The following is a 16,269-nucleotide window of genomic DNA, read 5'->3' on the forward strand; positions in this document are numbered from 1 at the left end:
TATGTAAAGTTTGGAGTCAGTCAAAGGGCTGCCCTTGAGGACCTAGAGGGCCACATATGGACCAGAAGCCTCACGTTCCCCACCCCTGCCCTAGGCTCAGGTCCTTCTTACTGTTATTTTCTGAATTCTATGGGGAGAATCAACCTCAGGAACTCCTCCCTTAGGCTACAATTAGAACCCCTAGTCTGGCTGTCCCAAAAACATTCTTGCTCCCTGCAGTATCTGTGGCACTCACTGAGCATGAACTCATTCCTTGTCACCCACAGTGACAGCCCAGGATCACTTCTGGTGAGCACTGCTGGGCCTGACATCTGGAAACATCTGTGTGTGTGTTTTGGGGGAGGAGTCCTTTAATCTGTCCCACTCAGCCATTTACAGCTCATTAGATGAAAGTTTATAAGGTAAAAGTTTGTAAGGTAAAAGTTCCTGAGAATGTGAGGTAAAAATTCATGAGGTGAAATTTCTTGAGGCCTTGCTTGAGTAAGATGAAAGTTGAGTTGACATTTTTTGAGGCCTAGTCTGCTTCCTGACAGAGCTGCTCCAGGGCCTGCTGTTTGTTGATTCAGTGGTGGTATCTACACTTCACTTAGGCCAAATGTCAGTCCCTGGAGGCCCTATCTTTTCTGAGGTCTTCTCAAGTTGTCTTAGGACAGCTGCTTTCCCCCCCCCCCATATTTTTGCTGCTCTACATTCATTTCATGATGATTTTCTATCTGTTCATGAAGGAAATCTGGAGAGCCTGGAAATTTCTGACCTACTCCACCATCTTCCCAGAGTGCCTCCTTTAAAAAAAATTTTTTTTAATATGAAAGAATTTTTTTTAAAAAAACAGTAAGATGCAACTACATTGTGACACACTCACACTGGGCTTTTAACACAAGACTTATTCTACAATACTGAGGAGAGGCATAAAACACAAATTCATTCTGAAGCATAGCAATTAAGAAAGAAAACAAGTCAAATTTTGTTTTTTAAGGAGAACTCAGAATTAAAATTTCAGAGGGACGCAATGTCATACTTCCATGCAGAGACTTGATACAAAAAAATTTACCATTTGAGCTGCTATTAGCCAGTGGCACAAGCCACCTTCAAATGAATCTTCAAATTGAGAACTATTGCTTCTCCACCTGTTGGGGAGAAGTTGGTTTGTATGTTACATTTCTACAGCTCTTCAAATACAGATGAGAGTATATTTGTATTTGTATATTACATTTCTACAGCTTGAAGTCATGTGTTATATATTTTCTATTTTTTCTTTGCATAAATTACATTAATCACTAATGTCAGTGGAAAAGAAAAAGAATAAATCAGTTTACTAGACATACAGCTAAATGTATCAAGTGTGTTCTGGTTCACTCTCCAGGCATGCTACATCTGTTCCTCAGTGTTCTAAGGTACCTTGAGTACTTGGGGGAAGGAGTTATTTCTTCACACTACCGTTGGCTTGAGTCCCTGCTGACTGTTTCCTTCTCACTCCTTCATTGTTAGGCCCCACTGAATGGCACCCAACTTCTGTTTAACCACATATCGATTAGCTTTTAAGGGATATTTACTTTCCAAAAAAATATTTGAAGCCATAAAAAGAATAAAATTCATTTTCCCTGTACCTCAGGGGCATACTACCCTTCATCACCTTAGTCTCTGGAGGGAGTAGACTCAACTTAGTCCAGTTCCAACATAGCATAGGTCCCAACCAATCCATCTCCAAAATAGTGTGTTTTCCTCTGGGCCGAGTTACCAAAGGTCACCTTTTGCTTCTCAGGGCATCAATCTTGTGCTGGCTAACAACTCAGAGTCTGGAACACTAGGATTCTAAGGAGTCCTCTGACCATTTGAAATTCACGAGGTTGGAAACTTCACTCCCTTTATCTAGAACAGAATAGCAGAAACCAAGGTCTGAGACATTTACGAAGCCACATGACTTTGGAGGGAAGAAGCCATAAAGACCTCTGGCCTTCCAACACTGTCTCTCATGCAATACAATGAGTGATGGAGTCCATTAGGTCTACCAAACACATAGCTAGAGAATGGCCAAAAAGCCACAGGCTAAAACTGATAGCCTTTTTAAAATGATTTGGTAGCTATTCAAAGAGCCTTCTCTTTGCCAAGTGGTTACCTGACTAGGATCAGCTATAGAGTGTCCAAGCATGCTTCACAGCCTCTCCATAGTATTCCTATTCCACATCACCACAACTGCTAGCAGCAAAGTCCTCAATGTTTCCGTTTGGTAGAATGCCATCAAAGCCATGCCATGGATGTGCCAAATCCACAATTCATTAAAATAATGGAAAACCAACTAATTTAAAAGTCCAACTAAATATCCAAATACAAATTCTGAAAAATCAAAGAATAGATTTAAAAACTTAGAAGTAAAAATATCCACTGAAGTGATGAAGGAAATGAGGAGCTTTTTGTAATGATAAAATAAATAAACCATTAGCTAGTCTATTTTTTTAAAAAAGGAGAAAAACAATTTCTAGTATCTAAATGAAAAGGGGGAAATAACAAATGAAGAATCAAAAGAATTATTATAAATAATTTATCCTGATCCCATTCCCCAAAAAATCAATAATTTAATTGAAATGGATGAATATCTATAAAATATCAAATATCTAGGTTAACAGAATAAGAAATAGAATTTATATAACCCAATCTCATAAAAAGGAAATTTAACCAAGCCATCCATGAACTTCCATTTCTCCCTCCCCAAAAACAAGGACCAGATGGATTTACAAATGAATTCTATCAAACATTCGAAGAACAATTCCAATATTACATAAACTGTTTGAAAAAATAGGAAAAGACAACATCACAGAAATGTCTCCTCTGTCACAACTATGATATTGATACATAAAAGAGAGAAATGAAAGTAGACTATAAACCAGTATCCCTAATGAATACCAGTACAAATTTTTTAAATAAAAAATTATCAAAGAGACTACATTATACATCAAAAATTTTATATATTATAACCAAGTATGCTTGGTACTAAGAATTCAAAGTTGCTTAAGCATTAAATTATAAATATGATAGGACATACTAGCAAAAATAATTAAAATAACATGATCATGTCAACAGATTCAGAAAAGGATTCTGACAGAGTGTAACACCTATTTCTGTTAAAACAACAACAACAACAAACAAACAAACACTAAATAACATTAAGAATAAATAGACCCTGGGAGCAGCTAGGTGGCGCAGTGGATAGAGCTCTGCCCTTGGAGTCAGGAGGACCTGAGTTCAAATCTTGCCTCAGACACTTGACACTTACTAGCTGTGTGACCTTGGGCAAGTCACTTAACCCCAATTGCCTTACCAAGAAAAAAAGAATAACTAGACCTTTCCTTAAGTGGTGCAGCAAATAGAATATTGGGCTTGGAGTCAAGAAAACCTAAGTTTGCATCCACCCTCAGACATTTGTTGTATGCATGGTCACTTTGCATCAGTTAGTCTTATTTTTTTCATCTATAAAATGAGGATAAATAACATCACCTACTTCACAGAATTGTTATGATAATCAAGTAATATGTCAAGCACTTGGTAAACCTTAAAGGGTTACATAACTATTAGCAATTATTAGTAATATGATAAATAGTATCTACCTAAAATGAAGAACCAGCATTGTGTTATGGAGATAAAATGAGGCCTTTTCAATAAGATAATTATCCATTAAGGTCCATTATCACCAGTGTTTTCTGATCGTGTAACCTAATGAGATAGGGGACTAGACATTTTCTCTAATCTCCATGACTTCTCAAACCTCTCCAAAACAAAAATTATGTGCCAAAGACAAAGGAACTTCAGCTGTCCCCATGGTATAGGACCAGAATCAAAAAGGTTAAAAAAAACTGACACCCACCCTGATTCATTCAGTACTCCTTTCCAATCACTCGCCTCTACTGGCAACAAGACTACACTAGCCAACCCAAGGAACTGATACATGGGCTTATGACAAAATCCAACCCTACAACCTAGGCTCCCTTCCCTTTTTCCAGTGCCATGGAAATTTAGCTTCAGACTGCAGAATTTGCTCAGGCTGTGACAGTCAGCACCAAGATGTGTTGCAAAAGATCTCTACAGAATGGAGGAAGAGAGGGAAAGATAAAGGACTTGTGTCTGGGCTTTAAATAGAGTTAAGTCACAAACCCCACTTCACCACCTCACAGGGCCTTGGAGACCCAAACTATAGAAATCAGTCCCATAGCAACAGCATGGGAGGTCTCTGAACTGCAAGTGTTAGGCCAGATAATTAAGAAACAGAGGGAGTAGGACAGGAAATATGGCCTCCATATCTAATAAACGAGTTCAGGCATCTAGGAGTAAATAGTGGAAAAAAAAAAAAAGGAAAATGATCCAGTATTTGATGAAACAGAGAAACCTATAGAATGTAAAGAGAATGTGAAACCACAACAAGCTGTTCCTAAGTAGTTCAAAAGAGAAATAAGAATTACAAAAGCATTATTTATAGCTTGCACAGCAAAAATAATGGGCAGAATAGAAAAGCTGGAATCTGAAATGGCAAGCCTCACTAGAGAAAATAATATATTGGGAACGCAAATACAGGATGCATAGAAAAAATTTAAGGATGTGGGTCTCTCAAAATAACAAAACAGACAAAAAACTTGAATACCGCAATGTAAGAAATAATACAAGAGACCTGCCCTGAACTTCTGAACACAGAAATGAAATACGATTTGAAAGAATTCACAGATCACCTCTAGGAAAAAATCCAAGGATGCGAACTCCAAGACATATAGTGGTTAAATTTAACAAACAAGTTCTGCAATTGATCAGAAGAAAGATTTTGAATACAAAAATAAGGAAAATTTAATAATGCAAGACTATTCTGTATCCAACAGAAAATGTAGGAGGTAATAGAATAATGTGTTTCAAAGAGTGGTAGAGTTCTAGATACAGCCCAGGGTGATCCACCCTGTAAAATTGAGCTTAATCATTTTTTAAATAGATGTTTAATAATAAAAAGGTATTCAAAACTTTCTCAGGAAGAGATTATTAGCTTCTTGAACACCCTAGGCAACAGAAATGCAGGAGCGATGAATGAATATAGCAGCGAGGGATCACAACAGTAAGAGGGTGACAGCAAAGAGACCAGTAAAAAAAAAAATCTTCCTAAATGTACAGAAGGATATAGGACTTAAGCCATAAGTGAAGTGGAGGTAACAATGAAGAAGTGAGCATGGGGTATTATGAAATATAAAACAGATAAATCGATGTTTTTTGTGGGACTCCATTACAAAATGGCAGGGTAGATGAAAGGGGAGAATGGAAGCAAGGGCAAAAAGAGGAGTTTGTGATGTGCTCAGGTCAAATTCAGGGCTAGCAATGAGGGTAAGGTTACACTTATGGTCTCTCAGGAAAAAAGGAATCTGCAGGCATAGATGAGGAGGTGGGAGGAAGGGTTGGAAAGAGGAGAGAAAAAGAAGGAGCCTTTGTTTTGGGGATGGGATAGGGATAGGGTTCCACTAATGAATGCACCCATTGATGATGAGAAATGGTCTCTAAGGGGAAATGGAGACTTTGTGCTGAGTATGATCTGGGGAATTTGGTGCTGGAAAAGATTACTCATACTACTTCACAAGGGGGAATTGGAGCTCCTGAGAGCCACATGTGGGAGTGGGAGTGGGAGGGCCTGGGCCTAAGGGTAAAGATTTTAAGGCAAATGGGGAAAAGAAGGCAACCAAAGGAAGACTATAGATTAATGATGGGCTACATAATCAGATATGTGGTGGTAGTGGGTGTCCTACCATGGGGCAATGTCCCTCTGTCATCTGCAGAAATTAGCATTTTTCTGGAGTGAGGTATAATGGAAAAAAGGAATCTATGGGGCAAGCTCTGCAAAACAGTGACAAAAACTGCCTAGAAGGGGATAGCCCAAAATGGAGACCTCAGAACTTTTGATTCCACAGGAAATATAGAGAGACTAAATAACTAAAGCAGCCATGAATTAGAGCATAAGTGTCCAGAGTAGACAGAAATAGAGAATGGATAATGAAGAGAGTAAGAGAAATTCTCTTTGGAAAGGGGCATAAAAAGTGAAGTTGAGAAAAACTAATGAACAGTAATAGTCGAAGGGGAGGAGAAGGGGGAAATCTACTTAACTGAGAGGGAAAAAAAGGAAAAAGAATCAAAATAACCAGATAAGAAAGAAAAAGGCACAAAGCCCAAAGGGAAAGGGGTGACAAAAGGAGGGGGGAATTGAGAGTGAGGAGAAGAAAGCTAGTGGGAATAGAACCACTTTTTATATGATTAGCTAGAGTAACTGAAGGTACTCAATACTATTTACAGCAGAAGTGGGGGGTGGGATGGGATGATTGCCCAACTCTCTAAATGTGAGTGGATACAACAATTAAATAAAATGAAAAATGGCGATAGATAAGGCAAGAAAAGACCCCACATTTTAAGAAACACATTTTAAAAATAAACATAAACATACTTGCTTACACATACACATACATGCTTTTAAGAAACACATTTTAAAAACAAAGATATACATAAAATAAAACTGAGGGATTAGAAAAAATTACTGTGCATCAAATACAAACATTTAAAAATAAAAAGAGAGACAATAATGAAACTATATTATGCTGAAAGAAACTATAGACCACAAACCAATATCAGTAATGAACTTAAACATTCCAAGTGCCTTAGCATCCAGATTCATAAAGGAAACATAACTGAGTTACAGAAGATATAGTCAGTAACACAATCATGACAGGAGACTGATATCGCTCTCTCAGTTTCAGATAAGTACAACAGAAAGAAAAACAAAAGAAAAATATGGACTTGAACAAATTGCTGAAGAAACTAGAATTAAAAGACTTCTGGAGTCTTCTAAATTGAACAGCAAAACAACATACATATTTCTCAGCACCACATGGCACTTTTACAAAAATTGACTATGAAGTAGGGCACTGAGATTTTGCAAAGAAATGGAAGAAATAGTTATAACATCTTTTACAGATAATAGCACAATAAAAAATAGCCATTGGTTCAGGAGCCACAAAAGATGTAAACCCAATGGAGACTTAACAATGAACTTCTAAATAATGAGTGGGTTAAAAAGAAAATCATAAAGGCAATAATTATGTGAAAGCAAATGACAACAATGAAACAACATACTAAAATTTCTGGGATGCAGCTAAAGCTGCCTTTGGGTGTCCTTGGGAGGGAGGGAATCATAGCCTTATAAACATACATTAACAAAATAGAAAAAGAGGATTAATGAAGTGAACATATATTTTTAAAAAAAAAATCAGAAATCCAACAAATAAACCTAAAATAAGCACAAAAGAGGAGATATTAAAAATTAGAGGGGAAATAGAAAAATTGGAAACCAAAAACCCCCTGGAAATGAAAAATAAAGCTAAAAGCTAGTTCTTTGCAAAGACTATGAAATTGGTCAACCCTCAGATTGGTTGACCTCTGATTAAAAGAAGAAAGCAGAAAATCAAATCAATAAAATAGCAAGTGAACAACAGGAAATCACAGTAAAACCATAAGAAATAAAAATTAATAATTAGAACCTATTGTGCAGTTATATGCTTTAAAAGTGAGAGAACACAAAAGAAATAGAGGAATACCTTCAAAAATGTAAAATACTCAAACTATCAGAAGATGAAACAGAGATATTAAATAGCACAGTTTCAGAGAAATCTAGTTGTAAAGGATTTATTGTTGTTCAGTCATTTCAGTTGTGTCCAACCCTTCATGATGCCATTTGGGGTTTTCTTGGCAAAGATACTGGAATGGTTTGCCATTTCCTTCTTCACCTCATTTTATAGATGAGGAAACTGAGACAAACAGGGTTAAGTGACTTGCCCAGGGTCACACAACTATATAAGTGCCTGAGGCCAGGTTTGAACTCAGGGATGAGTTTTCCTGACTCTAGGCCCAGCATTCTATCCCCTGTACCACCTAGCTGCCCAGGTAAAAGATTTACCAGAGAAAATTGATGCTTCTAGTCCTGATGGTTTCACAGGAGACTTTTATCAAACTTATAGAAGGTAATGCCCATATTTCAAAAATTATTTCCAAAACTTGAGAAAGAAAGCACTCCACCAGAATCCTTTTATGAGATAGAGTCTTAATATCTAAACTAGGGAAAGATAAAACACAGAAGAAAAACCATAGGCCAATATCATTAATGAGTATTGACTCAGAATCCTTAAACAAAATCCTGTCAATCCAACTATAACGATTTAGCCATTTCTTATGACCAAATGGTATTTATACCAAGGATGCAAGGTTGTTTCAACATTAGGAAAACAACCAACATTATTATTTGTATTAAAAACCAAAACATCCCAAAGCACATGAGCTCAACAGATGCAGAAAAGGCCCTTGACAAAGTACAGCACTTTTTCTATAAAGTATAGGCACAGAAAGTCATTTTTAAAATATCCTATCTAATCCAATAAACATTAAATATCAGATCCAATCTAATAAGCACCTACAATGTCCAGGCATTGTGCTAAGTGCTGGGGATACAATTAATAAAAAGAAATTCCCTGCCCTCAAGGAACTAACAACTGAATGAAGGGGGAAATAGCACATAAAAATAGGCAGGAAAGCAAGGAGGAATCTTGTTCCCCTTCATTGAAATCAAGCAGGGCAACATGTTTAGTTGAGTGGGCTGAAAAATTACAGTTTCTGCCCTCTATAAAGGAGGGTATTTGGAGGAGTTTGGTACCCCAGTCTGCAGCCCTCCAGTCAGAGGGGAGAGGAGGCCAAGGAAGGTGGTGTCAGTCAAGGCTTGAGTTAACAGCATGATAATGAGATTAGAGGTGATGAGTTTAGCCTGGGAGGGGCATCTTTTTCCAAGGAGCTGAAACCAGGCAGAGCAGCAGATGCAGAGTAGAGTGGAATTTCAAAAAGCATCTACCTAAAACCAAAAGAAAGCGTCTTTCAGAATTTGGGAGCCAAGATGGCAGAGTAAAGTCAGGGATTTGCCTAAGCTCTTCCAAATTCCCCTTTAAGCAACTTTAAAATAATTCTTCAAAACAAATTCTAGAATGGCAGAACCAACAAAAAGATGGGGTGAAACAGTTTTCCAGTCAAAGACAACTTAAAAAGTCAACAGGAAAGGTCTGTCTCACTGGGGTGAGAGTGGAGTGAAGTCCAGTTCAAGCCAGCAGCAGGAAATGCCCCAGCAAGCCAACAGCAGGTCTTGAGGGCAACTGAATTAACAGCAGCGACTTCCAGAGTTCTCAGCCTATAGATGGTAAGAGGGTCAGAAAAATAGTCAGAAGGAAATTACAAGGGGACGATTTGCTGACACTTGGGTGCAGGATTCTGTTGCATTGTCTGTATGTAGGCCTAAGTCATAGTCTCCAGTAAGAAGGAGTATAAGCACACTAGAACTCATAGCCACACAGGAGCAAGGATCCTGGTCATAGTTCCAGGGAAGAAAAGAGTGCTTAAGGCCACTCACAGACCATAGAACAGGCCAGGAGAGCAGTCACCATACCTCTCCTTAGACCATACCATCTTGGAAGAACTGAAAACTTATATGTCCCCAGAACTAACTGAAAACATCAGCACAAAAAACCTGAAGCTTGAAACAGTATCCTCTCTACCCCACGTGCAAAAGCCCAACTTTAATATAAAGTTGGAAATCAAGAAATAGTCTTGGAAAATGAGCAAGCAACACAACAACAAAAAGAACCTGACCATAGAAAGTTACTATAGTGACAAGGAAGATTAAAACACAAACTCAGAAGAGGACAACCATGTCAATACAGCTACATGAAAAGCCTCAAAGAAAAAAATTAATTGGGCTCAGCCCCCCCCCCCAAAAAAAAAGATTTACTGGAAGAGGTCAAAAAGGAGTTTTTAAAAATCAAATAAGAGAGGTAGAGGAAAAATTGGGAAAAGAAATGAGAGTGATGGAAGAAAATTATGAAATAAGTGTGAGCAACTTGGTAAAGGAAGCACAAAAAGTGGAAAAAGATGTACAGAAACACACTGAAGAAAATAACTCCTTAAAAAGTAGAATTGGTCAAATGTAAAAGGAGGTATAAAAGCTCATTGAAGAAAATAATTCCTTAAAAATCAGAATTGGGCAAGTGGAAGCTAATGACTCCATGCGACATAAAAAAACCAATAAAACAAAATCAAAAGAATGAAAAAAATAGAAGAAAATGTAAAATACCTCATTGGAAAAACAACTGACCTGGAAATAGATCAGAGAGAAATAATTTGAGAATTATTGGATTACCTGAAGGCCATGATCAAAAAAAAAAAAGAGCTTAGACATCGTATTTCAAGAAATTGTTAAAGAAAAACTGCCATGATATCCTAGAACCAGAAGGTAAAATAGAAATTGAAAAATCTACTAATCACCTCCTGAAAGAGATCCCAAAATGAAAACTCTCAGGAATATTATAGCCAAATTTCAGAGCTCCCAGGTCAAGGAAAAAATACCGTAAGCAGCCAAAAAGAAATAATTCAAATATCATGGAGCTACAGTCAGGATAACACAGGACTTAACAACTTCTACACCAAAGGATAGGAGGGCTTGGAATACTATATTCTGGAGGGCAAAGGAGCTAAGATTATAACCAAGAATCATCTATCCAGCAAAACTGAATATTTTTCCACCTTCAGGGGGAAAATGGATATTTAATGAAATAGAGGACTTTCAAGAATTCCTGATGAAAAGACCAGAGCTGAGCAGAAAATAAGATTTTCAAATACAAGCCTCAAAAGAAGCATAAAAAAGGGGCAGCTAGGTGGTGCAGTGGATAGAGCTCTGGCCTTGGAGTCAGGAGGACCTGAGTTCAAATCCAGCCTCAGGCACTTGATACGTACTAGCTGTGTGACCCTGGGCAAGTCACTTAACTCCAATTGCCTCACCAATAAAGCAAAAAAGAAAAAGAAAGAAAGAAAGACAAGCATAAAAAGGTAAACAGGAAAGAGAAATCATAAGGAATTCAGTAAGGTTAAACTGTTAACTTTCCTACATGGAAAGCTGATGCTCGTAATACCTAAGAACTTTGTCATTATTAGGGCAGTTAGAAGAATTATACGTATACAGAAGGCATGAGTCTGAGTGGATTATGATGGGATGGTATTAAAAAAAACTCAACAACAACAACAAAATTAAGGGGTGAAAGAGGGGCACTGAGAGAAGGGGAAAGGGAGAGGTCGAATGGGGTAAATTATTTCATGTAAAAGGAGTGAAAGAGCTTTTGGAATGGAGGGGAAGATGGGAGCAGGATGTTGGGTAATGCTTGAACCTTACTGTCATCAGAATTAGCTGAAACAAGAAATCATATACAGACTTAATTGGGGGGTAATAGAAGGGAGAAAAGATTGAAGAAGTTGGTAGTCAGAAGTAAAACACTTTTGAGGAGAGAAAGGAGTTGGGAGGGGGGAGAGAGAGACAGAGACAGACAGAGACAGAGAGATAGAGAAAGAAACAGGAAAAAATAGGGTACAGGGAAATATACAGTAATTGTAACTGTGAATGGGATGAAATCACCCCAAAATGGAAGCAGATAGCATAGTGGATTAAAAAATAGAATTCTACAATATGTTTGCAAGAAACACAGTCTAAACAGAGAGACACACATAAAGTAAAAAGGGCTGGAGCAGGATCTATTATGCTTCAGCTAAATAAAAAACAAAACAAACAAACAAAAAAATAGGGATAGTAATCAGTATCTCAGCCAAGGCAAAAGCAAAAATAAATCCCATTAAAAGGACCATCATTATCTCAATTAAAAGAGATAAGCAAGGAAACTACATCTTAGATAATGAAACTACACTATAGATAATGAAGTAATATCAATACTAAACATATGCACCAAATAGTATGACATCCAAATTTTTAAAGATGTTAAAATTAGTTACAGGAGGAAATAGTAAAACTATACTAGCAGGCAACCTAAACTTTCTCCTCTCAGAACTAGATAAATCTAAACAAAAAATAAACATGGAAGAAATTAAGGAGAAGAAGAAATTTTAGAAAATTACAGAAGTTTAGAAAATTTTATAAAAAAAAAACTTTTAGAAATGTTGGATGTAGTAGATCTCTAGAGAAAATCGAATGGGAAATGAAAGGAAAATATCTTTTTCTCAGTGATACATGGTACCTACACAAAAATTTATCATGTATTAGGGCATAAAATCCTCACAATAAAATGCAGAAAGGCAGAAATGCTAAATACATTCTTTTCAGATCATATTACAGTAAAATGATATTCAATAAGGGGCCATGGATAGACTAAAAATTAATTGAACACTAAGTAATCTACTCCTAAAGAATGAATGTTAAAAATTGTTTTTTACATGTACTTAGAAAAAATAAAATATTTTTCAAAGTATCCTATATGATGAGGTTACACTAGGACCTTTTTAACTTTTCCAGTAAATATGAGAGAGGTGCAGGGATGCCCTCTCCCCCCACTATTATTTTATATAATTCTGGAAATGCTAGAAATTGCAGCAAGAAAAGAGAAAGAAATTAAAGGCATAAAGATATGTATGGAGGAAATAAAATTATCCTTCCTTGCTGATGGTATACCTGGAAAATCCTATTGAATTCCTAGAATTACTAATTGAGACAATTAATAGCTTCAACAGAGTTTCAGATTATAAAATAAACCCTCAAAAAATCAATAGCAGTTCTGCATAATAATTATAACTGAAGAAGCAAAAATAGAAAAGGAAATTTTATTCTAAATAACTACAAAATGCATAACCTATCTGGAAATCTGCCTACCCAGTCCCTCAATAGACTTTTATAGATTCAGTTACCGAGTATTATCTCCAATATTAAGGTTGTGTAACCATTTGGAATGTACTATGGAATATGGCATAAAGTACTGATCCAAGCCTAATTTCCGCCAGATTGCTTTTTAGAGGGTTTTTTTTTAACCTTAGGTATCAGTATTTAAGATGGATTGGAGGGAGGAAAAGGACTAAGAAAAGAGGGAGTCCAGTGAGAAGACAATCTAAGTATAAGGTGATGAAGAAGTAAATCAAGGTGGGCAGTAGAAGTGAAGAAGAACAGAGATGGGTGGTATGGTGGTGAATGTTCCCTTTGTGGGAACTGAGTGCACTTACCTAGTGTTCTTGGTTCTCCAGAGCATGTTAAGACATTACCACTCAAACTTCATCTTGTCATTAAAAGTAACAGGATTGAGCTTCGGCCTTGAAGTCAGGACCTGAGTTCAAATTTTGCTTCAGACACTGGACACTTACTAACTGTGTGACCCTGGACAAGTCACTTAACCCCAATGGCCTCACCAAAAAGCAAAAAAAATAAAAATACTTTGGGGGCAGCTAGGTGGTGCAGTGGATGGAGCACCAGCCCTGGAGTCAGGAAGACCTAAGTTCAAATCAGGCCTCAGACACATAACACTCACTAGCTGTGTAACCCTAGGCAAGTCACTTAACCTCGATTGCCTCAAAAAAAAAAAAGTAACATGATTGGCTCATAGTACTCAGCATTATTTTCTAGATAAATATGGATTGTGGTACCATCAAAGTTTAGGATAGTAGAAATGGTTTCAGTGGGGCTAGTAGTTGTCTTAAGTTCTCAGGCCTTCTCAGTGCCAAACTTCGGAGTATTATATCTCATTTTATCAGAGCATGAGTAAGATGTCAGTGTAATGATAGCTCTATGGCCTTTAAAGGAGCAAGAAAACAAATAAGACTCCAAAAAGAGAAAACATAGAAAAGTCTTCTAAAGGGGGAATTCCTTTCATTCTTCTTTTCCCTCTGCTTTATCTTTCCAGATTTGAATATCTATTTACTGAACTGGAAGAGAAACAGACAGAGCTGGGCATTGCCAGCTATGGTGCTTCAGTCACTACTATGGAAGAAGTCTTCCTTAAGTGAGTAAAGAGAAGTAACATAACTTTAGACTCTGTTTTTTTTTTTTTATCAAGTATGATATTAGGGGTAAAGAGGGACTAGTGTGAGAATTCACAAGTGGATTCATAACGGAATCATTCTTCTACAGGATGAATTTTGCATTGTACATTTAACACAAAGGTAATGAACAGGGAATATTCAATTCAATTAGATACAGTTGATGAACATACACTATGTACAGGATGGAAAGAGAAATAGGAATGAGGACTGGACCTGTGATTTTACTGGTAGAGGGAACTCCCAGATGAATTACCTCTCTTTTCCAATGCAGGTTGGTGCCTTATCTGAACTATAGTTTTAGAGAGTTGCCTAGGGCAAGAGATTAAGTGACAAGTCACATAGCCATTTTATCAGAGGCCAAACTTGAACTCGGGTCTTCCTGATTCTATCCATTAAACTTACCTGCTTCTGATTTGCAAAGATAAACAAGATGTTCAATTCAGCAAACATTTGTTAAGCACCTTTTATGTATATTGTGCATCAAAAAATAAAACAATATGTGATCCTTGCTGTCAAGGGGAGATAAAATGTAAATTATAATATATTATGTGCCCTTTCTAATATTAGAAATAGAAATCCCTAAACAAAGTAGAATGTGGTCAGTATTTAAGAGATGAATAAATAAAATTATATTAGGATTGAGAGGAAGGAAGAAAAATCTCTAGAGGGGATGAAGGGCTACTGGAGAAATCAGAGAAGCTCCAAAGTAGTTCAAACTTTTAGGAAGGAGGAGATATCTATGCTGAGCCCCCGTCTTATAAGCAGGCTTTGGAGTTCATGTCCCCACCCTCTAATCATAAGAGCAAAGGGTAGTGATGAAGTATCAGTACCAAGGCTGTTTGAGTCTTGCAGGATGTGAAGGGAAAGCGCATGAAAGAAACCTAGATGAGCAGGTTGGAGCCAGACTAGGGACGGCCTTGAATACCAGATTTAAAGAATTTAGACTTCACTTAGTAGGCAGTGGGATGCTATTTAAACTTTTCAAATCAGGAAAATGAGTAAATTGTTCATTGGGAAAACTAATCTGTGGAGTTTTATGTAGATTGAAGGGGGAAGAGAGAAATTAGTGTGATCACTTAAATGACTATCATAATAAATAAGGCAAGAAGTAATGAGAGCCTTCAATAATAGGGTGATGATAGTAGGAGAAGAGAGAAGGATGCGGCCATGAAAGAAACTATGGAGATAGAATTAAGCACTTTGTGGTTGTTTGCATGTATAGGGTAATTCAGAAGTCAACAAGTATTTATGAAGCCCTTACTTAATAAGTCCAAACACTGTGCTAAATACTGAGAACACAAAGAACAGCCAAAAAAAAAAAAAAACCAAAAAATCAAACACCAGTCTCTGACTACAAGGATCTCACATTTTAATGGGGGAGACAATTTGCGGACAACTATATACATATAAGTTACATACATAATAAATGGGAGATAATTTAAGGGGAAAGGCAGTAGCCATGTAGAGAGCAGGAAGGGACTCCTGCAGAAAGCAGTTTAAGGCCTGAGGTAAGAAGGAAAGGCACTCCAAGCATAGAGGACAGCGAATAAAAATGCAGTTTCAGGAGAAGAGGTGTCACGAGGACAGGCAGAAAGACTGTCATTGCTGGAGCACAACATACAAAGAAAGCAGTAGAGTGTAAAAACATTGGAAAGGTAGGAAGGGAACAGGTTATGAAAGACTTTAAAAGCTAAGCAGATGATCTTTATATTAGATCTTGGAGGCAATAAGGAATGACTGTTCTGTAATATAAAGTAGCAGTGAGGACTTGACATGGTCAGACCTGCACGTTAGAAAAATCGCTTTTGGCAGCAGGTTAGATTGGAGTTGGGAGAAATTTGAGGCAAGGAAACCAACAAGAAGGCTGTTGTAGTATACAATACAGCTGTGAGATAATGAGAGCACTTGGATTGTGGCAGGTTTAAAGGAGAGGAAGAAACCCATGAGAGTAGTTGTGGAGGTTGAGATAATAAGCCTGGGCAACAGATTGAATAGGTGGAGTGAATGCAAGAGAGGAGTTGAAGATGACACCAAGGTCATGAGTCTGGATGCCTGAGCAAATGGTGGTACCTTCATCAATAAGATGTTTAGAAGAGAGGAGTATTTGAGGGGGAAGGATAATGAGTTCTGTTTTAGATATGTTAGGTTTTAAGATGCCTACATGACAGCTAGTTCAAGATATCTAAAAAGCAATTAAGCGAAGTTAGGGCTGGATATAGATACCTGAGAATTATCTGCACTGAGATCATAATGGAACCAGCTAGTTTCACTTGATTCAATATATAATCAAATTCATAGGACTTGATAAGATCACCAAGTGAGAGAGTATGAAAGGAAAAAAGAAGAAAGGTCAGGATAGAGCCTTGT

The 16,269-nt window shown here is 37.2% G+C and overlaps 1 protein-coding gene across 1 annotated transcript in view; it reads left to right on the plus strand.

Annotated features, from left to right (window-relative positions):
* LOC110221646 (phospholipid-transporting ATPase ABCA3-like) overlaps positions 1–16,269 on the plus strand; it is a 207,041-nt gene that overhangs the window by 120,784 nt on the left and 69,988 nt on the right. Inside the window, exon 16 of the mRNA XM_078152511.1 lies at positions 13,764–13,862. Within this exon, the coding sequence (XP_078008637.1) occupies positions 13,764–13,862 (99 nt within the window). The remainder of the gene's footprint in view (positions 1–13,763; positions 13,863–16,269) is intronic.

This window comes from Phascolarctos cinereus, unplaced genomic scaffold, assembly GCF_003287225.1.
Source record: "Phascolarctos cinereus isolate Bilbo 61053 unplaced genomic scaffold, phaCin_HiC Scaffold_4;HRSCAF=312, whole genome shotgun sequence".
NCBI lineage: Eukaryota > Metazoa > Chordata > Mammalia > Diprotodontia > Phascolarctidae > Phascolarctos > Phascolarctos cinereus.